We start from the raw sequence: 26,221 nt of genomic DNA on the forward strand, positions 1-26,221 counted from the left end.
AAGGTGTCAATACCCTGACTACAGTTTTGTTAACTTTCTTGTTACCACTTATCCAATTGGACAGCACCTTGCTTTTATTTTTTTTTATCCTATTTGTTTTTTTCCTGTTGTTACTATACACATATATTCATAATTTCCCCCCCAAAGTTGTATTTACCCTTTCTTTTATATAGCTTCTCTCTTCTTGTACAGTGTCCTTGAGTCTGAGAAAGGCGCTTCTCTCTTCAAATCCAATTTATTATTACACACTGCATACAGTATGGGTATACCTAAAACTGAGTGTACAATATACTATATATGAGTATATCTGAAACTGAGGATACAATGTACTGGTGTATGACTATAGTATCTCCACAGGTTACGCAGGGGTACAAGTGTCCCTGCTTTGTGTTTTCTATGGAATGGTGCACTGCACTGCTTTGGGTGTGCTTCCCCCACTCGATGTGATGTACCTTGCCTCCACCCCCCCCCCCCCCCCCCCCCCCCCCCGAAGAAGCACTTGCCTTTGCGCGCTTTGCTGCTTCTGCATGCTATCAAGATGCTCCTTAATATTTATGTCAGTTTAGGAGTTCTGTTTATGAGCCTGTTTGATAATGTGTTAGGTTGCTAAATATGACCTTACTGGGGGGGGGTTACTCAGCCAAACAGTTAGGCACCAAAGCCAGTGTCCCCACCTAAGTAACAACCACCCCACTCAGCCAACCACCCCATGCTGACAACCACAGAAAAAGCAGTGTGTGATTAATGACAGGAGGCCTAGTCATATCAGCAGGCTGATTAACAGAGCCCACCACAAGAACACACAGGTCAGAGAACACACACACACACACACACACAGTTGAATGGAGGGAGTAGCATGGCGTTTGTAGTTATGCTATATTGTCATTTGTGTTTATGCTATATTATCATTTGTGTTTATGCTATATTGGTGTTTGTGGTTATGCTATATTGGCGTTTGTGGTTATTGTTACAAAGGATCAGATTAAACCGAATATATATATTTATTTATTGATATATATTGCATAGTATTTGTATATCGTTTGATATCCCTTGTATATTCCTTGTACATATACACGGAATATCCCTTTAGTCCAGCCCATAATATTTCATTCTCCTATTGGACAGCGGTCCACCGGCGCCAGGGACCGGCCTCCGGAGCCAGGTTCAAAGTCACCGACACGACATGTCTGTACTTGCCCGGCCCTGCCCAGGGATACGGCGACAGAAATGAGAGTGGCACTATTTGTCCACCGTGCGTATAAAAATACGGCGCAGGTGAATGTAGAAGCCCCTTAGCCCCTTACCTCCGTACCCTTCGTCCATTTAGTATGTTACCGATAAGTTGAAGCCTCACCCACGATACAACGTGCGGTGAAGTATGGCCTGTTTGGCCTCAGAATAGAGCATCGAGACCGCGTGCGAATTAGTAACTGAATTGTCAGAGTTTGGCGCTATACCGTCGAGTGCGACATATTTCTATTGAGTCTTTAATAGTCTATTTGTGTATAGTGTATCGTGCGGTTAGAATTCTATAGTGACCAGCATCTCCAACGCTTTCTCGTATTAGCTAGAGTTCTTATCCAGGCTGGGCCGACCGCATGGCGCTTTCACCCGAGGAGACCTAGGCGAGAACCGTATGGACATGTACACTGGATTAATCTACCCGACGACTACATAGCCCTTTGCGGCTGGAATATATTTGCTTTGGTCCTATGATTTATGGAGCGGATAATCGCCGACGCCTGCACGTGTTGGATTTACCCCGAGAGGAGTCAAGTCGAGTCGGCGCTCAGAGAGCCTGAGGCCGCCTAGCTTTCTTCACTGTAGAGCTACAGTCTACAAGAGAACCAAGCTGTATTCGTCTGTGGATCAAGAGACTACTGCACCGGCTTCTGTACCTGAAGTCTCCCTAGTCATCGTTGACCAGACGTCCTACTACCGACAGATCTTCTACCCCCTTGCTGGCTTACAACCAGTGGGAACCCCTTCCAGTATCTCCCGCTATTACTAGTGTACCATAGATATAATTCCCTAAGATTCAGGTTGTATAATTACCTCCTGCGTAACCAGAGAATGGACATTCGTTATTGATTTGCCTACGCATACTCCTTTGCCTTACAAGTGCATTCAAAGAATAATGTAAAGTATCCTATGTACCTTTTGCTCCATTAAATACTTGATTAATACCTTTGACTGGAACCGATTTCATTGTGGGAAGTGTTCATCATATTCATATATCGTGTACTGTATGGCCAGTAATTAAAGTACATAAAGCGGTAGTGGTTTAATGATACCATACTTATCAATACAGTCAGGGAATTGTACCCCTCAGTTACAATTGGTCCTTCGAGCCGGAGAATAACTAGTGTAATATTAATATAGTGGTATTAATATTGAAATGGCCTATGATGAACACTCCACAAAACGGTCCTCCTAAAGTAGATCGCCCGCAGCGTAGACGGCAGCCACCTCAGTACTTAGAGGATTACGTTGCCAGTATACTACCTAGCCTTCTACAGACGGTAAACGCGGAAAAAGTAGAAAGTAAAATTATGTCCGACCCTATCAACCAGGCTACCCCGCCAACAGAGGCCCTAGTGGGTTCTAATGTAACTGACCAAGCTCACGGTAGGGACCAGGAGGGAACTGACACGACTTTACCCCCCGCCAAGACCGAAGAAGTAGTCCCCGGAGAGCTCCAGGAGAAAGACAACCCTCCAGAGATGGAACTCTGCCCGGTACAAGAAGAGGAGAGCGCCCAGGAGATAGAGCTCCAGGACTCCCCGCAGGAGAACGCATCTCCAACGAGTACTGCCAGGAGCGGATCACCTCAACCAGCGTCTTCCCCCAGCGAGGCGGACAAGATGCTGGCACAGGCGTTCCTCGCCAGCCTAGCAGCCTCAACAGAGCGCGATCGACTCCAAGCACAGACGCTTAGTGAGCGCGAACATTCTTCCATGGAAAGAGAACGCCTCCAAGCGCAGCAACGGAGCGACGAAGATCGTATACGTCTAGAGATTAGACGCCTTCAGACGGAAGAGAATATGGTAAGAGACCACGCCGAAGCCCAGCGCGCCGCCGCCGAAGCCCAGCGCGCCGCTGCCGGTGCCCAAAGAGAAGCAGAGTGCGACATCGCTCTCACCAAGCGCAAAGCCGAGCGCGACCGATTACAAGCGCAGCTAATGGAGCAGCTGATCGCCAGGGCAACACCCCCTCCCTCCGCACGGGGTTCCAGGGCCTTGTCAAGACACGGGTCAAGGGCACCCTCCCCTAACTGATCAAGCGACCCTGAGCCCGACCACCAGAGAGAGCCTATACCCCCCTCCGAACTCCTTCCCCGACCGGTCCCAGTGAGACCCAGCTACAAGGAAGGAACGGTATACACCACGGAGAGGCTAAATAGACGACTACAGGATCTAGAGGACCTGACAGAGGAAGAAGAAGAGGGAGAGGAGGAGAGTCAAGCCCGACAGCAGCACAGTACTCCACAGGACCAGGAGGTCCAGTACAGCCCAGGCTCTACCCCCACGGCTCTGCGCTACAGACCCCCGACTCAATTCACGGGTGAGATTGACGCACGACCAGTCCCGAGGAATAGCACCTGGATACGCGGGCCATGGTACCCTGCCGGTACCAGCCCACCGAGAGGCGTAAGAGGAGACTCGCCTAGGAGGCCTCTCTTCCAACGCTCACCGATGTGCCAGCCATCTACGGCATCATACATTGGCACACCGACGTTTCCAGACTTCACCCATGAGAACAGAGCACAGTACACGGAGCTACGGATGTGCTTAGAGACAATGATGGCTGATGTAGCTGATGAACGCCACAAGTATGCTATCCTATTGAAGCACCTCAAGGTGCCCCGAGCGCACAATATAGCGCTGGCCTATGCCACCTCTACTACCCCATACACAGCGGCTCTAGCAGCACTCGACCAAAGATATGGACGCATATGGGACTACATAATACAAGAGATAAGGCATATTGACCGCCTACCCCCAGCAACAGACAATCGCTCACTAGACGACCTGTCTATCAAGGTACAATCCCTGGTAGGGATGCTGGGGGCGCAACGAGAAAAGGGTATGCACGAACTATACGCAAACTCTAATGTCGAGAGGATTTTAGAGAAGCTTCCGCCCGCCCGACAAGAGCGCTTCAGGCGGCAAAGAGACCACCGTGATCCTAACGGTCCCGAGCCATCCCTCCTAGACCTAGCCGACTTCCTGGCGAGAGAAGTCAGCAGCCTGCGATTGGATACGTTCGTGCGGAGCACACCAAGCTCCAGAGAGGGACCTAGGAGAGCAAACGATGGCCGAAGATTGGTGACTGTCATGCACCAATCAGAACCAGTACCGAGCAGCAAGAACCACAGTACCCCCTCGATGAAAGAGAAGTGGAAGATGGTGTGCCCGTACTGCGAGAAAGAACACTGGTTGTCACAATGTGACACATTCAAGAAGATGACCGCCGACGAAGTGGGTCAATGGATAAAGTCCAACCGACGCTGTTACCGATGTGCGCGCAGTCACATGGCAGCCGAGTGCCGCTTAAAGAAGAGGTGTAGTCGGTGTGACGGAGCCCACCTAGATGTCCTACACGACAGTAACAGAAGAAAGCCAGCACCCTCAAGCAGCACAAAGGCAAGTGTTATGTACATTGACCCCGCCAGCAGCGGGGGCGCCCGAGTGCTCTTAAAGGTGGTCCGCGTAACACTGAGTTACCAAGACAAGGTCATGGACACTTACGCCGTCCTTGACGACGGGTCAGAGAAGACCCTTCTCCTCGCATCCGCTGCGGCCCAGCTGGGGCTGCGGGGGAGCGAAAACCAGATGACGATTCGGACAATAAGAAGAGATCTAAAGACGATAAAGGGCGAGAATGTCTCCTTCACTATCGCAGCAAGCGGGCAGCCAGAGAGACGGTATAGGATTACTAATGCTTTCACCAGCCAAGAAATAGGCCTGTCGCAGTACACCTACCCCATCGCCAAGCTGATGGATAAATATGTGCACCTGCGTCAACTACCTATCCCACTCATAGACGGTGCCACCCCGACCCTGCTGATAGGCTCCGACCATGCAGACCTCATAGTCCCGATAGACCGGGTCCACACAGGGCCCAGAGGCTGTCCTGCAGCAGTCGAGACCCGCCTAGGATGGACATTACAAGGCCCCCTCGCTAAGTCTCTTAACCGAACAGCAGCCACTAGCTGCCTCCACTCCAGAGTGACAGAAGAAGACACCACCCTCCTACAGCATGTCGAGAGGCTATGGACACTAGAGACAATGCCCTTTAAGAACGAAAAGAAAGACATTCGTTCCAAGGAAGACATTTACGCCATAGCACTCCTCGAGCAAGGGACAAAGAGAGTCAAAGTCAACGGAGTGATGAGATACGCAACTCCACTCTTGAGGCGAGAGGGTATGCCCACCTTCCACGCCCCAAAAGAAGCGACGGAGCGGTACCTATTGAACACAGAGCGGCGCCTAGCCAGAGACCCCGCTCAAGAGACTGTGTACCGCGCTGAGATTAACAAGCTAATCACAGCGGGACACAAAGAAAATTGACATTAAAGAGGCCGATCAGACGACCGAATCATGGTACGTGCCGCACCACAAAGTCCACCACAACGGCAAGGATCGTATTGTGTTCAACTGCAGCTACCAGATCGGATCACAAAATCTGAATAAAGAGCTCTTGCCCGGCCCAACACTCGGCCCCTCCCTACTAGGCGTGTTACTACGTTTCCGCCAGGACAAGGTGGCCATCAGCGGCGACATCAAAGGGATGTTCCTGCAGGTGAGACTAGTGGAGGAGGACAAGCCCCTGCTGCGGTTCCTATGGAGAGAGAGGATCGGGGATGAGCAACCAGCCATCTATCAATGGGAAGTCCTCCCTTTCGGAACCACATGCAGCCCATGCTGTGCTACGTTTGCACTGCAAAAACACGTCGCAGAGGACCCAGCAGCTGATGAAGAGGTCCGAAAAAGTGTAGAAAATAGTTTCTACGTGGACAACTGTCTGCAAAGCGTCTCGACGCCAGAAGAAGCCGAGGCCCTTCTACTCAAGCTCCGCGCCTCCCTGATCAAAGGCGGCTTTGATCTCAGGCAGTGGGCCAGCAGCGACCCGCAAGTATTGCGCAGCCTCTCCCCCGAGGACAAGGCAGCAAGCAGCGAGACCTGGATGGCGACCATCCCAGGAGAAGCCCAAGAAATGACATTAGGACTAGTCTGGCGCTTCAAAACAGACTCGCTCCATTATAAACACACACCCCTGACCAAGGAGCAGGGAAGGTCGACTGCACTACCGACCACCAGACGGAGTGTATACAGAACACTCGCCAGACAATATGACCCGTTGGGATGTATTCTACCTTACACCACCAGGGCAAAGATGATTGTAAGAGCGTTATGGGACAAGGACCAGGGCTGGGACGACCCCATACCCGAACACCTTGCATCCACATGGAGAGAGTGGGAGACGGAACTCAGCTCACTCCCAGGTGTTAACATACGCCGCAGCTACTTCCCTCCCACAGTGAGGCCGGAGACGTGCCAGATGGACCTGCACGTCTTCAGCGACGCCTCCGAAGTAGCCTACGGTTCGGTGGCCTACTTGCGTGCCCGAGAGGAGGGAGGAGAAATACATACTGCCTTCATCCTGGCCCGCTCAAGAATAGCCCCACGAAAGCAACAATCTATCCCGCGTCTAGAGCTCTGCGCAGCCCTAGCAGGAGCGCACCTCGCCACGTTAATCCAACGTGAACTCACCATTCCGTTGCAAAGAACAATCTTGTGGTCAGACTCCACGACAGTACTCACATGGATCCAGTCTGATTCGTGCAGATACAAGGTCTTCGTGGGGGTCAGAGTCACAGAGATTCAAGATTTAACAGAAGTAGCAAGCTGGAGGTATGTGGACACAAAACACAACCCAGCTGACGTCATCACCCGGGGAATGTCCCTGGATGACCTCACCCGTCACAACCCATACAGTGACGGACCAGAGTTTCTCAAGCTCCCGGAAGAAGAGTGGCCTACACCCACCCCACGGGAGGCGAGTAAAGAGGAGGCCGAAAACAAGAAATCTGTGTTCTGTGGATTGAACACACTCGTCTCCACAGACCCCGACATAGACGATTGCCTCACCCTAGAGAGTGCGCAGCTAAAGACATTTCTGTGGCACCACCCAGAGGTTCAGCCCACTACTGACATTTCAGCAGCTGACTACGAAGAAGCAGAACTTCTTCTACTACAACGAGCCCAGAGAGACTCGTTCCCCGATGAGCTAGACTGTCTACAGGGAGCAAAGCCCGTCCCATCAGACAGCAGACTGCTCCACCTAGCCCCCGAGAGCGACGCCCATGGTCTCATCAGAGTGGGTGGTCGTCTGCGGAGAGCTCCAGACTTACCGGATGACGTCAAGTACCCGATAGTCTTAAACAGCCGACACAAGGTCACAGAGCTGATTATAAAGAAATACGACGAGGATGTGCACCACGCAGGGGCAGAGAGAGTCTTCGCGGAGATCAGACGTCGTTATTGGATACTGCAAGGGAGAGAAGCAGTGCAGCGCTTCCAGCGAACCTGTCTAGACTGTCGTAAGTGGCGAGCGCAGCCCAGTATACCCCGGATGGCTGACCTACCTCCCTGTCGCCTCCGACTCGGCGACAAGCCCTTTCACTCCACCGGTATGGACTGTTTCGGCCCGCTGTATATAAAGAAAGGAAGAGGAACTGAGAAGCGGTGGGGTATTGTATTCAAATGCATGACCACCCGAGCGATACATATAGAACTCCTTCCAACCATGAGCACAGACTCATTCCTTATGGCCTTCCGAAGATTCACATCGCGGAAAGGCAAACCGTCTATATTGTTGTCTGATCACGGGACAAACTTCAAAGGCGGAGAAAGAGAGCTGAGAGAGAGCTTCCAAGCTATGGGCCCAGAACTTAAGACCCACCTCGCTCCATCCCAGATTGACTTCCAGTTTAATCCCCCGAACGCACCTCACTTCGGTGGAACTTGGGAACGAGAAGTACGTTCAATAAAGACAGCCCTGTACGCCGTGCTTGGGGCCCAGACCGTGGCGGAAGAAGTCCTAATGACAGTCCTCACGGAGATCGAGGGAGTATTGAACTCAAAGCCCCTCGGTTACGTCTCAAGTGATGTAGCAGATGTCGACCCAGTCACCCCCAACACACTCTTGATGGGGCGGCTGGACCCCGCGCTACCCCAGACAATGTACAGGCCTGAAGAAGCGAACGGCCGAAGAATGTGGAGGTACAGTCAAGTATTGGCTGACACGTTTTGGAACAGCTTCCTACTCCACTACCTACCGTCTCTACAGACCAGCCAGAAATGGGTAAAAGAGAGAGACAGTTAGACAGAAGGAACAGTCGTCATGATTATCGACCAGTCACTACCCCGAGCTATGTGGCCGGCTGGCCGCGTAAGCAAAGTGATCACCGGTGCCGACGGAAAGGTCCGAGCAGCTGAAGTGCTCGTCCAAGGGCGGACCTACACCCGACCCGTGGCGAGGCTAATAGAACTGCCAAGGCTCCCCGATACTATCGATGACGACCATGACCCCATGACTTTGTGAACTGACTGACCCTCACAGCAGACATTGAGTAGTGGACAGTACGGTTAATCTGTCTCTGCTTAGCTAATTAGGTGGGACTAATTAGGGGGCGGCTGTTACAAAGGATCAGATTAAACCGAATATATATATTTATTTATTGATATATATTGCATAGTATTTGTATATCGTTTGATATCCCTTGTATATTCCTTGTACATATACACGGAATATCCCTTTAGTCCAGCCCATAATATTTCATTCTCCTATTGGACAGCGGTCCACCGGCGCCAGGGACCGGCCTCCGGAGCCAGGTTCAAAGTCACCGACACGACATGTCTGTACTTGCCCGGCCCTGCCCAGGGATACGGCGACAGAAATGAGAGTGGCACTATTTGTCCACCGTGCGTATAAATACGGCGCAGGTGAATGTAGAAGCCCCTTAGCCCCTTACCTCCGTACCCTTCGTCCATTTAGTATGTTACCGATAAGTTGAAGCCTCACCCACGATACAACGTGCGGTGAAGTATGGCCTGTTTGGCCTCAGAATAGAGCATCGAGACCGCGTGCGAATTAGTAACTGAATTGTCAGAGTTTGGCGCTATACCGTCGAGTGCGACATATTTCTATTGAGTCTTTAATAGTCTATTTGTGTATAGTGTATCGTGCGGTTAGAATTCTATAGTGACCAGCATCTCCAACGCTTTCTCGTATTAGCTAGAGTTCTTATCCAGGCTGGGCCGACCGCATGGCGCTTTCACCCGAGGAGACCTAGGCGAGAACCGTATGGACATGTACACTGGATTAATCTACCCGACGACTACATAGCCCTTTGCGGCTGGAATATATTTGCTTTGGTCCTATGATTTATGGAGCGGATAATCGCCGACGCCTGCACGTGTTGGATTTACCCCGAGAGGAGTCAAGTCGAGTCGGCGCTCAGAGAGCCTGAGGCCGCCTAGCTTTCTTCACTGTAGAGCTACAGTCTACAAGAGAACCAAGCTGTATTCGTCTGTGGATCAAGAGACTACTGCACCGGCTTCTGTACCTGAAGTCTCCCTAGTCATCGTTGACCAGACGTCCTACTACCGACAGATCTTCTACCCCCTTGCTGGCTTACAACCAGTGGGAACCCCTTCCAGTATCTCCCGCTATTACTAGTGTACCATAGATATAATTCCCTAAGATTCAGGTTGTATAATTACCTCCTGCGTAACCAGAGAATGGACATTCGTTATTGATTTGCCTACGCATACTCCTTTGCCTTACAAGTGCATTCAAAGAATAATGTAAAGTATCCTATGTACCTTTTGCTCCATTAAATACTTGATTAATACCTTTGACTGGAACCGATTTCATTGTGGGAAGTGTTCATCATATTCATATATCGTGTACTGTATGGCCAGTAATTAAAGTACATAAAGCAGTAGTGGTTTAATGATACCATACTTATCAATACAGTCAGGGAATTGTACCCCTCAGTTACAGTTATGCTATATTGTTATTTGTGGTTATGCTATATTGGTGTTTGTGTTTATACTATATTGGTGTTTGTGTTTATACTATATTGGTGTTTGTGTTTATACTATATTGGTGTTTGTGTTTATGCTATATTGGTGTTTGTGGTTATGCTATATTGGTGTTTGTGTTTATGCTATATTGGTGTTTGTGGTTATGCTATATTGGTGTTTGTGTTTATGCTATATTGATGTTTGTGTTTATGCTATATTGATGTTTGTGTTTATGCTATATTGGTGTTTGTGTTTATGCTATATTGGTGTTTGTGGTTATGCTATATTGGTGTTTGTGGTTATGCTATATTGGTGTTTGTGGTTATGTTATATTTGTGTTTGTGGTTATGCTATATTGGTGTTTGTGTTTATGCTATATTGGTGTTTGTGTTTATGCTATATTGGTGTTTGTGGTTATGCTATATTGGTGTTTGTGGTTATGCTATATTGATGTTTGTGTTTATGCTATATTGGTGTTTGTGGTTATGCTATATTGGTGTTTGTGGTTATGCTATATTGGTGTTTGTGGTTATGCTATATTGGTGTTTGTGGTTATGCTATATTGGTGTTTGTGGTTATGTTATATTTGTGTTTGTGGTTATGCTATATTGGTGTTTGTGTTTATGCTATATTGGTGTTTGTGTTTATGCTATATTGGTGTTTGTGGTTATGCTATATTGGTGTTTGTGGTTATGCTATATTTGTGTTTGTGGTTATGCTATATTGGTTGTGGTTGTTTTTGTTTAATGTATCCTCCAATATGTGTCATAATTATTCTTGCTCCAGAGAGCCTTTGCTTTGCCTTGTGCCAGGAGTCAGGACAGCATTGTAAGCATGTATTTGTTACTGATGCCTGGTCGAGTAAAGGGTGAATAGAAAAAATAAATAATCAAATAAAAGGTTTAATATTTCTGTATCAATCAAGGGTGTTTTTTAAACACAAGGCAACAACAATAGTAGTCTATTAATATTCCTTGTTCGTACCATGTTGTACTTTTATCAAGTTCAGACTAGTTCTACTTTTATCTAGTTTCCCCATATGTCCTTGGAGTCCCAGTAGCCTACAACTCAAGATTAATTTCACCCACTTTCTTCATGATAAAAAAGAACTGAAGCAGCGATAACAAATGACTCAACAAACAGTAAATCTATCTGCTGCGTTTTTTTGACCTTTGAAAACAGAGGAAGGTAATCAGCTGCTCAGCAGTATCTCAGCTTGTGAGAGAGAGAGTGAGAGCGAGAGAACGAGAACGAGAGCGAGAGAGAGCGAGAGCAAGAGCGAGAGAGAGAGCGAGAGAGAGAGAGAGAGAGATATGAAAACCCGACAGTAATTCTGACAGCAGCTAGCGGTACACAGCGTATACTATACACACAGCATGTTGTGCTTTGACTTGAGAGGGCAAGAAGGAGATATCAGACAAACGATAGTCCATCATATCAACACACATGTGCACACAAACACACCCACATACAGGACACTGCATGATGTCATAGTGTACATGCACACACCCACACAAGAACCCCCTCGAACACACCCACACACAGGAGGTGATGTTAGATAGCTTTGCCAGCAGCACAATCAGAGAGCTGGGGCATGTCGGGGGAGCGTGAGGCTCAGGTAACAGGAAGAGATGTGAGACGGACAGGAAATAACACTGTCTCTTTGCATTAGCATTTCCTGCTAAGCTAGCGCCGCTAGGCCCCAAGTCTTCTGACAGCGCTTCAGACAGCAGGCCTGGGCTAGGATGACATATGAAGGGAAAGAGAGGAGAGGAGAGGAGAGAGAGTGTGTGTGTGTAGGTGTGTGTGTGTGTGTGTGTGTGTGTGTGTGTGTGTGTGTGTGTGTGTGTGTGTGTGTGTGTGTGTGTGTGTGTGTGTGTGTGTGTGTGCTCACTTGTGTGTGCATACCAGGCTATATCTACACTTTGGTGTAATTTTCCTTTTTTTGTTTGCATATATGCAAATATTAGGGGTGGAACGGTTCACAAAATTCACGGTTCGGATCACGGTTTTGGTGTCACGGTTTTCGGTTCGGTATATGTTTTTTTATTTTTTTATGTAACACTCCAAAAATATCATACATAAGATATATAGCCTAAAAATAATAAAACTTTTCAGTTATTCTCAAGGACGTAGTCATGCAAAAACTGAAAGAATGAGGCAGTTTGACATCAGGCACATTATTTTGACAGTGACCGGTTAGAGCTAGGAGAGATTTTGGTACAGCAAGAGGGGCAGTGCTGATTTAAACATGCTTCTCATTTATTTGGTAAAAAAAAGGTTTACAGCGGTTTGCCTTAAATAATGTTTGGCACACAAAGACCGAACTGACTGAAAAGTATAGGCAACATTTGTCTATATTAACTTATTAACTTAGTGCAAACAAACTAAATAATTACATTTTTGTGGCCACATTATAGACAAAGGTCATCAACATAAAGTATTGATTGATTGAAAATTGTATTAACAGATTGCAGAATGGGTACAATACAGTACAGCTCAATACACACAATTATTTAAAATAAATAAATCATGTGTACTAAATATATATATTAACTTTTTAATTGCATGAAACATTATGAAGTATTCTCTTATGCCGCTTTTCACTGCATGGTACCTAATCGACTCGACTCGCTTTTGCTTTTTGACAGTCTTGGTAGCCGTATTTGAAGTGACGTCTCACCAGGAAGTAAATAGTCAGCAGTAACACACAGTGTTGGAACCTGGAGAAGCCCTGATGATATAATATAATGCGAACCGTTCCACCCCTAGCAAATATGCATGTATACTATGTAACTATGGAGGGAAAACTGTGGACGTGACAACTCTATAACTGTGTGTATGTATGAAAGTGCACGCCTATATGTCTGTGTATGTATAAAAGTGCACGCCTACAGTATATGTCTGTGTATATGTATAAAAGTGCATGCCTATATGCCTGTGTGTATGTACATGTATGAAAGTGCACGCCTATATGTCTGCATGTACTGTATGTATAAAAGTGCATGCTTTTATGTATGTGGGTATGCTTCTTGCAATCCACGAGTCTGTGACATGTCAGAAATTAACACCAGCCAAATGCGGGTACATTTTGGTAATTGCTACTGTAAGCTAGTCTACCAGCCACTTGGCAGGTGTTCCTCAACATCTATGGAAGATGTGATGTATTCAAAGTATTACAGCTGATGAGAGTGACTGGTGAACGTTTTGGTTTCGACTGCCGCTGTGGTCTGTAGAACAAACATTTTGTTTCCTTCCCCCGATGCATGCTTGCGTGCGTGCATGTGTGCATGCGTGTGTGGTTGCCTACCAGTCGGTTGATGCGTACGAACTCTTCTGGGCTCTTGGCCCAGGGCGGCAGCTCCACATTAGAGACTGTGGTGCCGTCTTCCATCCTTCCCAGGTTGTAGCTGTTGGCGTTCACAAACATCTCCGGGAGGTAGTAAAACTCTGGGATCAGCTCCTGCATGGCACAGCAGACAAAGTGTATTATTATTTTACATAATAGTTGTTACTGCACGGACACAGTATCAGACAAAGGGCTAGATCCACAAAGAATGGATTGCACGGAGCAAGTTGCACCCTTACTTACAATTCATTATGAAAATGGGGGATCCTGATGTAAACAAGACGAAAGTATTTCTCTGGTTTGCATCCCCTTAACAATTGTGTGTATTGCACCATACTGTATTGTACCCATTCTGCAATCTGTTAATAAAACATTAATTCAATCAATCAATCTGATTGCAGAATGGGTACAATACAGTATGGCTCAATACACACAATTGTTAAGGGGATGCAGACCAGGGAAAGACTTGTCTTGTTTACATCAGGGTCCCCCATTTTCAATTCATAATTAATTGTAAGTAAGGGTGCAACTTGCTCCATGCAATCCATTCTTTGTGGATGTAGCCCAAAGTGTATTATTATTTGACATAATAGTTGTTACTGCACGGAAACAGCACCAGACAAAGTTTATTATTATTTGACATAATAGTTGTTAATGCACGCAGTGCTCCACACTTGGTATTTTGTTATATTTTGTATTGAGACAGTAGGAAGGCTGAGATGGTTCTCTCCCGCTCTGGACTTCTGGCAAACTAGCCAATCATTGCTGGTTGACGTAAACCACATGACTACTGGTGCGCCAGTGTGGGGAATGTCTACACAGACACTACTCCAGTATACTGAGAAATACAGAGACAGTCGCCTGGCGGTGATGGGATTAATCATTATTGTGTAAGCAAGGGCTTAAATGTAACATACGACCATTTATATGTAAAGGTCCCACACTGCAGCTGTAAGCAATACACGTTCTCTACGACAACATTCTATACCCAGAATGTGACAGTTATGATTAAGATTTAAACATGCTTTGATGGTGTAAATGTTGTGTTTTTTGTTTTTTCATTTGCATTGTTTGTAATCGTCAACGTACAATGGACTGTACTTTGAATCACAAAAGAACTGAAAATGACAGATTACTTTCCATCAGGAAGTCCTGTCCTTTTAAGAATCTCGAAATAGATGAGCAAAAAAAGAAAAAAACGGAGTAGGGCTTTAACACTTTGGTTGCCAACAACGAGATTTCTCGTTATTTCTCGCCATGCGTTGGTTGCCAATAACGAGATTTCTCGTTATTTAATCGTTGTTTCTTTTATTAGCGATATCCATAAAATGTTCACCCATCCAGCCTGACGTTATCATTGGGAATGGCTCTGAGCTCGAAAAGGGCAAATACCGCCCCCTATCGTCTCCCGGGTGGTAATGCACATCATTGGATTGGATTGAGTGGCCATGTGCATCAGAGAAAAACTCCGGTCCAGGGTTTCCCCATCTCTGGCAAGCAGTGTCTGTTACCACATTCACTTGAGAGGCTCGGAGCAGCTTTCGATTATGCGTTTCGGACTATATCGTTGGATCAATAAACGCGATCAATATTTGGAATTGGATTCATCTTTTTGCATCAGACATCTGATCTGAGGTAAGGACTCTACAGTATGTTACCAGTTTTGGGTTAATCAGAGTTTTTTTTCACAGCGTTCACAACGTGTGTGTGTGTGTGTGTGTGTGTGTGCGTGGCGTTAGGCGCTGAGCACGGCACGAATAAAAGATTTTTCAGCCCGCTTTTGTATCGTGCATAAGAACACAAATACTCTCGATAATCTAGCGTTTATTTGAAAACGATTCATAAATCAGCCGGAAAATGACAACGTGTTTGGTGTATTCCAGTAAATGGCTATTATCGCGGAATCTTTTTTTCTTTCTAGAAATCTCCAAAACTATACTCGTATTCAAAACGGTATAAAACGGAAATGTACTGATGAAAAAACTATCCGTTTCGTACATGTTAACTGCAAGCAAGTCATTGATAAGCGACGGGTGTATTCAAGTCAAGTCAAGTCAAGTCAAGAGTTTTAATTGTCACGGCATACAAGTATACAATGAAATGCGGGTGGTCTTGCCCGCAACGATGTGCAATACAGTGGTACAACATATAATAGAATCCAATAAAAAAAAAAAACATTGTGCAATAAACAGGTAACAGGTAACATGGTGTGACATCTCGGTATCTGTACATAGTTATTTACAGAGCATATAGGACATGCTAGGTAGCTTTGGTAGTGCAATACACTGTTCCTGTTATTCTAATTTAAAGTGGCCTTTCCTTTTGGCCATAAGTGTGCGGCATGAGTGTGTGCCCGCTCATGTTAAAGTGTTAAGTGGCTGCTAGTGTGTGAGCGTGCACAGTGTGCGTGTCGTGTGTGTGTTCATGTGTGCTTGTGTGTGGATAGTTCAGTGTTCTGTGGCACTCAATGTTCATTGTTCAGGGCTCTGATGGCCTGGGGGAAGAAGCTGAGCCTAAGCCGCTCTGTCCTAGTAGCTGGGGTTCGCAGGCATGACCTCAGCAGCTGGAACAGACTGTTATTGGGGTGGTGAGGGTCTTTCATTATCCTGCAGGCTCTGGATTTGTATTAGACCCATAGCCATAATTTAAGATATAGTTTAATCGCTCGCAAATGTGCTCGTCCTCCCATTGATTAACGTGCTGGCATCCAAGCGATAAATCATCATATCCGGCTAGCACACAATGTGTTAACACCAAACTATTAGAATGCGATTAGAATTCGACTTTGAAAATAAAAATAAAAAAGCCTGCAAGGCTCGGCTCGGGATACGATGACGATGACACACTGTTTTCCACCGAGATGCTGATAACACTGTAACCGCAGAAGAAGAGAAAAACCAGCCCTGGTAATTGGCTGAGACCGCTTTGGAGAAGAGGAGGGGGGAAAAGAGGAGAAGAAGAAGTAGTGAGTGACAAGGAGGACCTTTAGGAACAGATGATCACAGCGAGATAACGGAACAAGCCCCAGAGAGCACGACAAAACAGGAGGGGAAAAGAGGTGTGAAGAGATTCATAATTCATTGGGAGATAGCCATGTTGAGAGAGTGTGTGTGTACAGTATGTGCGTGTGTGTGTGTGTGTGTGTGTGTGTGTCAGTGCATGTGAGCGGATCGGAGCGTGAGCGGCGCGGGGCGCGGAGCGGCCGGTTTTGACGTGAGCGAGGAGTGGGTTTTAAAATGAGTCGGCGCGACGTCCGGAGCGAGAGTTCTCCTCCGCTCCAATCCACTCCAGGCCGCTCACAGTGGTTTAACACTGATGTAATATATACATGCAGTACAATGCCAAAGCAACAGATGGCGATGTACAAACATGAAGGCCATTTTCAACCAATGAGAAGGGTGAACCTGTGATAGGCTGTTCGTTCAGGCTTTGTCACTGTAGAGACGCCCACACTCACTCCAGTTAGGAAAAAGTATCGACGCCATTGTTGTTGACGTTAGCTTACATGCTAACGTTAATGGCAGCGACCATAGCATTGTGGCTCGGCTAGCCTATCATCGCTTAATAGAGATAGTGAATGGATAAACAACGTTATTTAACATTGCAGAATGGCTACAATTACAATGCGGCTCAATACAAACAATTGTTAAGGGGCCCAGGGGGTGTAGACTGTTGTAGTTTGAGCTCATTTACACCATGCTCCAAAAAAAGAAGAAAAAAAACTGCCGAGCGATCTGGCGCGGGGAGCGGGGAGCGCTCGATTCAAGGTGAGCGGGGAGCGAGCGGAGAGCGACTTGGGGGCGGGGTCAACATGAGTGATTAGCGGAGCGGACCAAGCTTTAAAGAGCGAAGAGCGGATTTCTCGGCCGCGCCGATCCGCTCACGTGGCCTGGTGTGTGTGTGTGTGTGTGTGTGTGTGTGTGTGTGTGTGTGTGTGTGTGTGTGTGTGTGTGTGTGTGCTTCTGCAGTGTGGTCCCTGGACAGTCAAGTCTGGCACCCAGCGGTGGTTGCTCAGGAAAATTACATCTCCAATAGCCTCTGCTACTGCACCACCACAAAGGAAGAAAAACATAACCTGTCTCGTCTTTGTTTGATTCACAGCAGCAGAAAAAGAAGGAATTTGAGCCAATTTTTGTTGTTGATGTTGTTGATCCTACAGTACCACCCACAAGAGAAGGCAGAGTCAGCCAAATGTCATTTACCCCCCCCCCCCCCCCGACAATATGATGATTCTATTCGTCTATGTATCTAAACACATTTCACATCATGGAGCTCGAGCAACGGCGAACGTAAACGTGGTTATGGCGAGCACGCGGGGGAGGTGGGGGGGGGGGGGGGGGGGCTAGCCGGGCGGTGTTTAACCCAACTTCACTTTTAACAAAAACACAGCTCACCCGCAACGCCATGAAGCTAAACACCCAGATTGAGTTTGAGCGACGATACGTCTTGATAAATCGCTGCCATGCCGCTAGAGTAAACTGCATTAGTGTCATTGTTTGTGTGCGTGTGGCTGGCAGGCTTACAGTTGGCGAGGCTCCTGAATGTAAACACACGCTTCAACCGTCTGCGCTATGGGCTACTTCTCGTACACGACACAAGAGAGACAGGGAGGGAGAAAATACAGAGCACCAAAAGTAAATTGCGTTCTTAATTGTGTTCTTCACGCATTGTAATATAGTGTGTTTTCACAATAACTAAACATGTGTCAAACACAGAATATGACTTCATTCCGAGGCAGCAGGGGAGATTTGGCGTATGGACAGAGAGCTCTCACAGCTGAAAACCATATTCATATATTACACACATATACACACAAGACAAAGCTATGCTAGCACAGTATATTTAGTTTTAATCAACCATAAAATAATAGCAGGGATGGTAATGACTGTCCCAGACATAACAGCTGTTAATAAAGCCACGAGGAGCAGTCGTAAAAATATCAGCTCCTTCTATAAACTACATAACCCGCCTATGCTGACGAGTGAAATAAAACAAGGAAAAAGGCGCTGTGTTGATGAGGTAGCCGTGACTGAAGAGGGTGAGGATGACCGGGTGCACACTCATGGTTCCCATGCATGCATTTATCAAACTATATAAAAAATTATAATAATTTTAATAAAAATTCAACATGCCTAGAACTTTTTTTAATCCGTTCGGTCTGACCAATAAGGAACCAGCCTGGGAGAAATGATGTCACTCCGTTACTCTGTTGCCTGTGGGTCGAGCTGACCTCTGGACTGACCAATTGAAACATCCAAACGTTCATCTAACATTAACTCCTTCTGGCTGGGGTTTTACGGTAGGGCTTTGTGAGTAAAGCTAGCAAGTGCTGACTGGGAGGGGGGGGGGAGGGGGGGGGGGGGGGGGGTGAGAAGCAGGCTGACACAGATGACCAGACCCCAGACCAGACATCATGCTGACAGGGACTAATCTATCGTGTGTGTGTTTTTGACAGGCAGTGGCAACATGGACGACAGGCTGGCAGCATGCAGATACTGTCAACAGTAAACATGTGATGTGACTCGCAGGAGACAGTCAGGAGTTTGAGACCTCGCCAGTTTGAAACATCCTAACATGATCAAATCAGAGGGGCACCGTTCACTGGATATCGTCATTGTCAACAATCCTTTATTCTGTAGAAAATGTTTGGGGCAAAGCATTCTTCATCTTTATAGTTTATACATATATACAGTTAAATATTTATGTTTTGTTTTGATATTACCAAATGCCAACCTCACATTTTATTTCCTAATGTAACAGATAGATAATCCTTTAGTTATTATTAAATAACATTGCGCTTGGAACCAGTACTTAGTATCTGTGACATTAATCAGTGCCAAGTATTTTAACCAGGAATCAGTACACCTCTTGCTAAAAATGTCCCTACTTTTTCCAAAATGTTCTGATTGAGACGTTGTGTGTTTCCTTACATCAGATTATTGGCACAAACCTTGGTATCCACCTCTAATCAGTGGGGAGAGAAAGTGTCTCATCAAAAAATGAGCAAGACAAACACACAGGGCCTAAAACAACAAGCCACTTCCTCACTCCTCAAATCTCTCCGCTCCACAAAACCTGACCTGAAACCAAAGGTCAGGCCTCTTAACGAGGCCTCCGGCTCACCCGGGTTCACTGGCTGAGGCCTGCTGTAAATTTGGCCTGGTCTGTGGTGCACGGACTCACGCACGCACTTAAGCCTGCCTTGCTTGTCCCATTATGTGCAGTGGCCCCTTTGCTCTGGCCTGGTCAAGGGCCAGCCCCTCTGATCCCGAATCCTGTCCCGTCATGGGTCAGCGGAGGGGGCTCTGGCCCCATGGGCAAGCCTGCTACACTAGCACTGTTGCTGCGCCCCCCCCCCCCCCCCCACCCCCCCCCCCCCCCCCTCTCTGATGCCTCTAGGCTGAAGCTGGGGGTCAGGGGATTGTGGCCCAGAGGTCATGCTAGCGTCACCCAGGCTAGAGAGCCACTAGATCTGGGGGATTTAACCTATTATCACCCCTTCTGTAGCACCGGGGGGAAGAAAAACACTGTGGAGGGACAGAGGGTTGCTATCAATGGCACCAACGCTAAAGCTAAATGCTGTACTTAGCATGCTAAATTGATACATCTCCTTCGGCTAATTCCCCCGTTGCCTACGAGGTGAATGCGGGCGTTGGAGCGGATGAAGTCGGTGGAATTTCAATTCAAAGTACGGGTGAAAGGAATTACAAACTGAAATGCTGCAAGTGGAAGTGATGGGGTCCAGATTTCCATCACAGGTTTTTTGATCTGGAAGCCCAAGCCCTCACAGTTTGATCCACATTGACAGGTCTAGACCGGGAGAGCAAAACGAGGGCTCTCGCTGGGCTTTCGCAATCAAGCGCCGAGCTAGCTATGTGGTAATACAAGCCATATGTTTTATCAGGGGGGGGGGGGGGTAAATGCAATCAAGCGTCAAAACCCCAGCCCAAAAAACCACCACCACCACCACTCCCCCCGTCCGCTGACCCAATGCCAGGAGACCAGGCCAAAGGCAACTTTGACATAGAGTGGCTGACTGTAGTCGTAAATGTTTTTAAAGAGGGCAGGTCACTTGTTAAAGGCTGCGCTGGGGAAGGGGGGGGGGTTCTAAGGCCCTCAGTATGAGAATGACCTGTGCTGTTTTGCGGGGGCCGGGGCCCAGAGCTCAGCAGAGGCTTTTTAGGGGCCCCGTGGGTGATGGTCAAGTCCAGGTTATGGCTGGCTGAACCTGAGACGGACGACTGGGCGGGGGGTTGGGGGGGTGAGGTCAGGGTTTAGTTTGGAGCTTTGATCAGAAGTCCAGAAAGCGTTGTCGTGGCAGAGGGACATGGATTGGTGGTGACTGGACATTACTCTGTCAGGATGTCAGGTCAGCCTCTCCTACAGAACTCTCCCCATACGTGGCATCTTCCTGGCTACTGTTACTAGTCAACAATATCAAGAAAGATTTATGTTCAATCATGTGTGTGTGTTTGGCTGTGAATGTGTGTGTATGTATGTGAATGTATGTGAATGTATGTGAATGTATGTGTGTGCGTGTGTGCGTGTGTGCGTGTGTGTGCGTGCGTGTGTGCGTGTGTGTGTGTGTGAATGTGTGTGTGAATGTGTGTGTATGCTTGTGTATGCGTGTGTGTATGTGGGCACGTTTATGTGAAAAATCAGGACTAATTTCAGGAATACATACCATAAAATAAGGACACGTTTGACCAAATCAGGACATGTTCAACCAAACATGGTTAAGATCTTGATTTTGTTTGATGAGCTATTTTAGTTTTAGTATTTTAGTTGTCAGATTTAAGGTTAGGCTTAGGGTTAGGTTAAGGTTAAGGTAAATTACGGAATTAATGTAAGTCTATGTGATGTTCCACATTTCATATAAACATAAATATGTGTGTGTCTGTGTGTGTACAGTACCTTCACATCGGACGTGTCTCTCTGGCAGTTCCTCCAGGCTCTGGACACGGAGGAGAAGGTGCGGTCGGCGTGGTCAAACTTCCCTCCTTGGAAGTTCAGGAACAACGTTGTGAAGGGCTCCTGAGAAGAACCGGAAGAAAAGCTCCAAGCATGAGCTCCATTATCTACCAGTACTCTGTGTCTATATCCAAGAATGCTAGTCAGACTGATGCACACGTTACACACGCAATCCACGGTTGATTCACTGTTGAACCACTGTTGCCAGATATTGACTTTGTTTACATAGGAATTCATTTAATTGAAAGGTGCTATAGATAACATTCAGCCACTAGACGCACTAGAGCACCAGCATGTTATTTGTCCTATCAGGTGCCTTCCACGTGGGAAAATGGGAAGTAGGGAGGGGATACATGCATGCATCATGTAAACAACATTCATTTTGGACCCACCAAACTTTTTTAAATTATACATTAATTAACCTCTTCCACCCGGTACCGGACCGCAAATGACATCACGTCATAAATCAGTCTCTCTAGACTGTCTGACATAATTATCGTTTTTCTTCTCCAAACGTATTCAAGTGTAAACATCCTAACCATGTCACAACAGCAGTCATAGTGTATATTTTCAGCAATACGTTTGTTTACCAATAGGTTAAAGTGTTATTAGTGAGATTTTAGTTTTTGAAATGTTTTGTTTTGATTGCGGAGATCCGCCATTTTGAATTAGCGGCCGTCGCTGAATGATGACGATTGTAGTCATTTTGAGAAGAGGACATCCAGAGCTCTCAATGAGCGTTGGAATTTTTTGAAACTACACTTCCCGGGCGGGCCGGGTAGCGCAGCGGACTAAGCATCTGTCTACCACCACAGAGCCAGTGGGATCGAATCCGGCTGTGGTGCCTCCGGCTTGGCCGACCATCCATACTAACACAATTGGCAGTGTTAGCGGGTGGGAAGCCGGCGTGGGTAGGTCCTGGTCGTTGTAAACAGCGACTCCTACAGTTCGGTCGGGGCGCCTGCCAGCAAGGGAAGGATCTGGGAGAGGTAGTGTGACCTTCCACATGTTACACTCTCCCAGTGAGAGTCCGTGCTGCCAGGTGAAAAGAAGCGGTGGGCTGGCTACACATGTGTCGGAGGAAGCATGTGATAGTCTCCGCCCTCCCAGACCAACGGTAGGGGGTAGAGTGCGCAACGACCAGAAAGGGGATTGGGAATTGACATAACGACTAACGACTATGGGAGAAAATGGAAAAAGGGGAAAAAGATTATTCAAAAAATATATATAAAACTACACTTCCCAAAGGCTTCAAGCTAATTACTTCTGTATGCATTTTTTTTATTTCTCTTATTACTCTGGATTATATACCACAAAACTGAACGTTATTGGCATATATTGGAGCGCAGTTAGTTTGTCTCCCCTATTTTGAACATTTAGCAACCATACGATTTGAAATCTGTTTCATAATGCTAGCTGTTGGAAGAATAAAAAACATACTGTACATACAGTAGATTTCATTCTCTGTTCTTCATGCGCGCCTGGTGATACTAAATCCAAATTGAACTCTGCCATTGGAAAGAGTAGATTTGGCCTGATCCATAGTGTGCAAATTGGCTATAATAAGGTAATTTATAGGCCTCACATTCAATATTCTATAATAATATTTCAAATTGCATGGGTCCGGATGGCAAAATTCAGTACTGTATCTACAAAACCTTCTGTTTAATAATCTTCCCTTTATTCACTTCCTTAGATCTTTTGTACACGTGATCTCAAGAAGGTACTGAACGAGCTCAGTGGCAGTTTCTTATGTCTGGTCATTTAGCATGGTGTTATTCACCGTCAAAGATGCAAAGAAAAATCATAATTCATATTCTCATTTGTTTCATCACAATTTAAGCAAGCCTAGTAATAGACACAATATTTATGACACTGGGAATACATTCACTGAGGTCCGTAGATACCAAGAACATGCAAATAGACCTTGTAGAAGTGGAGCAATCTTCCATTTAATTAGGTATGTATTTTAGGCGGATTTTCTGAAAATAAGGCTCCGGGCTTAAGAGGTTAATCAATAATCTTCTTGGGGGGAAAAGCAATATTCTTATTCAACACCTTTCTAAAAGCTCCGTGGATGTACTCGACATAACATTTTTATCTATAGCACCTTTACGATTTCTAATCTGAAATGTATTGTCTGAGCCTTTCATACAGTAAGAGTGAAGTCACAATTAAACACAACTTTGGAGGAATACAAACCGGTATTTTTTAGTTATGAAATGCAATATGCTAAGGAAGTTCCAAGAAGCTTAGATCATTCCAAATTGTACCTTTAACTGCTGTGCGGTGCCAGGGTGCAGTGGCAGAACTAATTAAAGCTCCATTCATGCACCTTTTATTGATAACGTTTCTGTCTGACATAGAACATTCAGCAGGTCAACATCCTCTATCCTAACATAACAGTGTGTCAGCCGACTTCACGTCTGTTAGAGACGCCCATACAGTCCTGTTGCCGGAGCATTTCTACGTGTGTCTAATCTTATTTGAGCAGATCAATAGCTGTCCCTCTGAAACAACAGTCCCCAAGTGACAGACACAATTATTGGGGACTACAACTACAAACCAGTGGCCCAGTACTGGAGATGGCCAATTAGGCTTAGGGGAAAAAAAGTCTAAATCCTTACTTGTAAACCAACTGGGATTAACTAGATTTGAAGTGACAACAGAGTATAATGAAACGACAGAGAGTTGACAATAAGCATGATCAAAAACAACTGCTGCTCTCGCCACCATGTCTAATTACGCTCCGACGTTCATTTGGGTCTCTAGGTGACAGTTGAACATTAAGGAGGCTTTTGGTCAAGTGTCTTTGGAGTAAGCCTGCTAATGATGTGCAGGGATCAATGGGGACCACTCCACAGGGAGCCGTCCCGGGGACAATAACAGGACTAGGACTTGGAAAAGGTTAGGGACTTCCGTCTCCTGTGTGTGTGTGTGTGTGTGTGTGTGTGTGTGTGTGTGTGTGTGTGTGTGTGTGTGTGTGTGTGTGTGTGTGTGTGTGTGTGTGTGTGTGTGTGTGTGTGTGTGTGTGTGTGTGTGTGTGTGTGTGTGTGTGTGTGTGTGTGTGTGTGTGTGTGTGTGTGTGTGTGTGTGTGTGTGTGTGTGTGTGTGTGTGTCGTAGCACAAAGAGTGATGGTCTAATATAGCTCCCAAAATATCTACAGTGGACACTGTATAAATTGTATAAACTGTATAGGAAAATCAATCGACATGTTCCATTTCCTGTAACAAATGGATAAATATACCCGGGATGGATACAATTTTTTTTTTTTTTTTATCCACTTTTTCTCCCATTTTCTATATTTTCTCCCATCCCAATTTCGTATCATCCTCCAATTCAACCCTCCCCTGTCACGAACGCTGTTTCTTGCCTCCCACAAGCCGGCTGCAATGTGGACTAAGTCATACATAGCACAAGTCCCCTCCGGTACTTGAAGGTAACAGCAGTCGCATCTTTTCACCTGCGCAGCTCGATCTCTCAGTGGCGAGGAGTAACGCGTGGGAGGCTCACGCTGCCCCCGACACTTCCTGATTCTACAGCGCAGGCGCACCAACCGACCTGTAGGAGTCGCTGTCCACAACGCCCGATCCCCACCCATCAGTTTCCCACCCCCTAATACGGCCAATGTGTATTAGTACGGACGACCAGCTAAACTGAAAGCAAATGTGGAGCGCTGGGCTCGAACAGGCAAGCCCAGCGTCTCCAGATTTCCTGGCGAGCGCCTTGCCCACTACGCCACATAGCCACCCTGGATGGATACCATTTCTTAAAGTGAAATGGTAAGGGAATATTGTGCACCAACTAAGCGTTATTGCTTTTAAATTGAATACAATTACAAATAAAAAATGTATAGGAATATTCTGGACCTTTGTGTTGCTTGACAACAGACATATGTAAATGAACAGATACATGATGAATGAAAATTAGGCCTTTATGCATAATTTTATATTAGAGCTTTTATTTGTTTGCATCCTTTCTCACAAAGGTGCTGGTTACTTAGTCTTAAGAACATATGTAAAAGAACTATGCATAACACTATGAAGTCAATGTTGTAAATGTTAAGTGTTCCAATAACTCTGATGATGAATCGGTCAATCAATCATCAAGGTTGGGATGTAATGGACTACACCTGCTCTACATTACAAAAGGCAGTTCTCCGAAAGTAATCTGTACTGGATTACACCTGCTCTACATTACAAAAGACAGTTCTCCGAAAGTAATCTGTACTGGATTACACCTGCTCTTTACAGTGTGGTGGTGGTGGTGGCGTTGACTCACAATGCGCAGCAGCCACATCTGGGTGAAGCTAGAGGTGGAGTAGTGGGTGCCGTAGTGAAACTTGGGCACCTGGTCGTCCTCCCAGGATTCATAGCGGTCCGAGAAGAACGCCGCCCTCTTGGGGTTCAGGGCACCGATGGGCTACAGAGGGAGAGAGAGAGAGAGAGAAGTTGTGTCATAATGTTTTACTGAAAACTATTTCATGTACATATTTTTTTTTTTTTTTTAAAGCACAGTAACTATATTTAGACAAAACGTGAAATGTAGCAGAAGCGGAGTGACAAAAAAAAAGACAGAGGGAAAATGAAAGTAAAACTAAGCGTGAAATAAAAAGTCAAACAAAGAGAGGGGAGTGAAAAGGTATTTCATTTCATAGTGAACACATCCAGACGGCGCAGCACAGCCGCTCAGGGAAAATGATGCTGGTAACCTTTGTGCGTCTCAAATGAATATTAGATGATGTTTTCCTTCAGACGGAGATCAATCCATTTCCACAGAGTGCTTTTAACGGCTGTGAAAAAG

The 26,221-nt window shown here is 46.3% G+C and overlaps 1 protein-coding gene across 1 annotated transcript in view; it reads right to left on the minus strand.

Annotated features, from left to right (window-relative positions):
- lrba (LPS-responsive vesicle trafficking, beach and anchor containing) overlaps window positions 1-26,221 on the minus strand; it is a 622,382-nt gene that overhangs the window by 109,199 nt on the left and 486,962 nt on the right. Inside the window, 3 exon segments of the mRNA XM_084317903.1 lie at window positions 13,408-13,560; window positions 21,361-21,480; window positions 25,700-25,840. Coding sequence (XP_084174029.1) covers window positions 13,408-13,560; window positions 21,361-21,480; window positions 25,700-25,840 — 414 coding nt within the window.

This window comes from Notolepis coatsorum, assembly GCF_963971535.1.
Source record: "Notolepis coatsorum genome assembly, chromosome: 7".
Taxonomy (NCBI): domain Eukaryota; kingdom Metazoa; phylum Chordata; class Actinopteri; order Aulopiformes; family Paralepididae; genus Notolepis; species Notolepis coatsorum.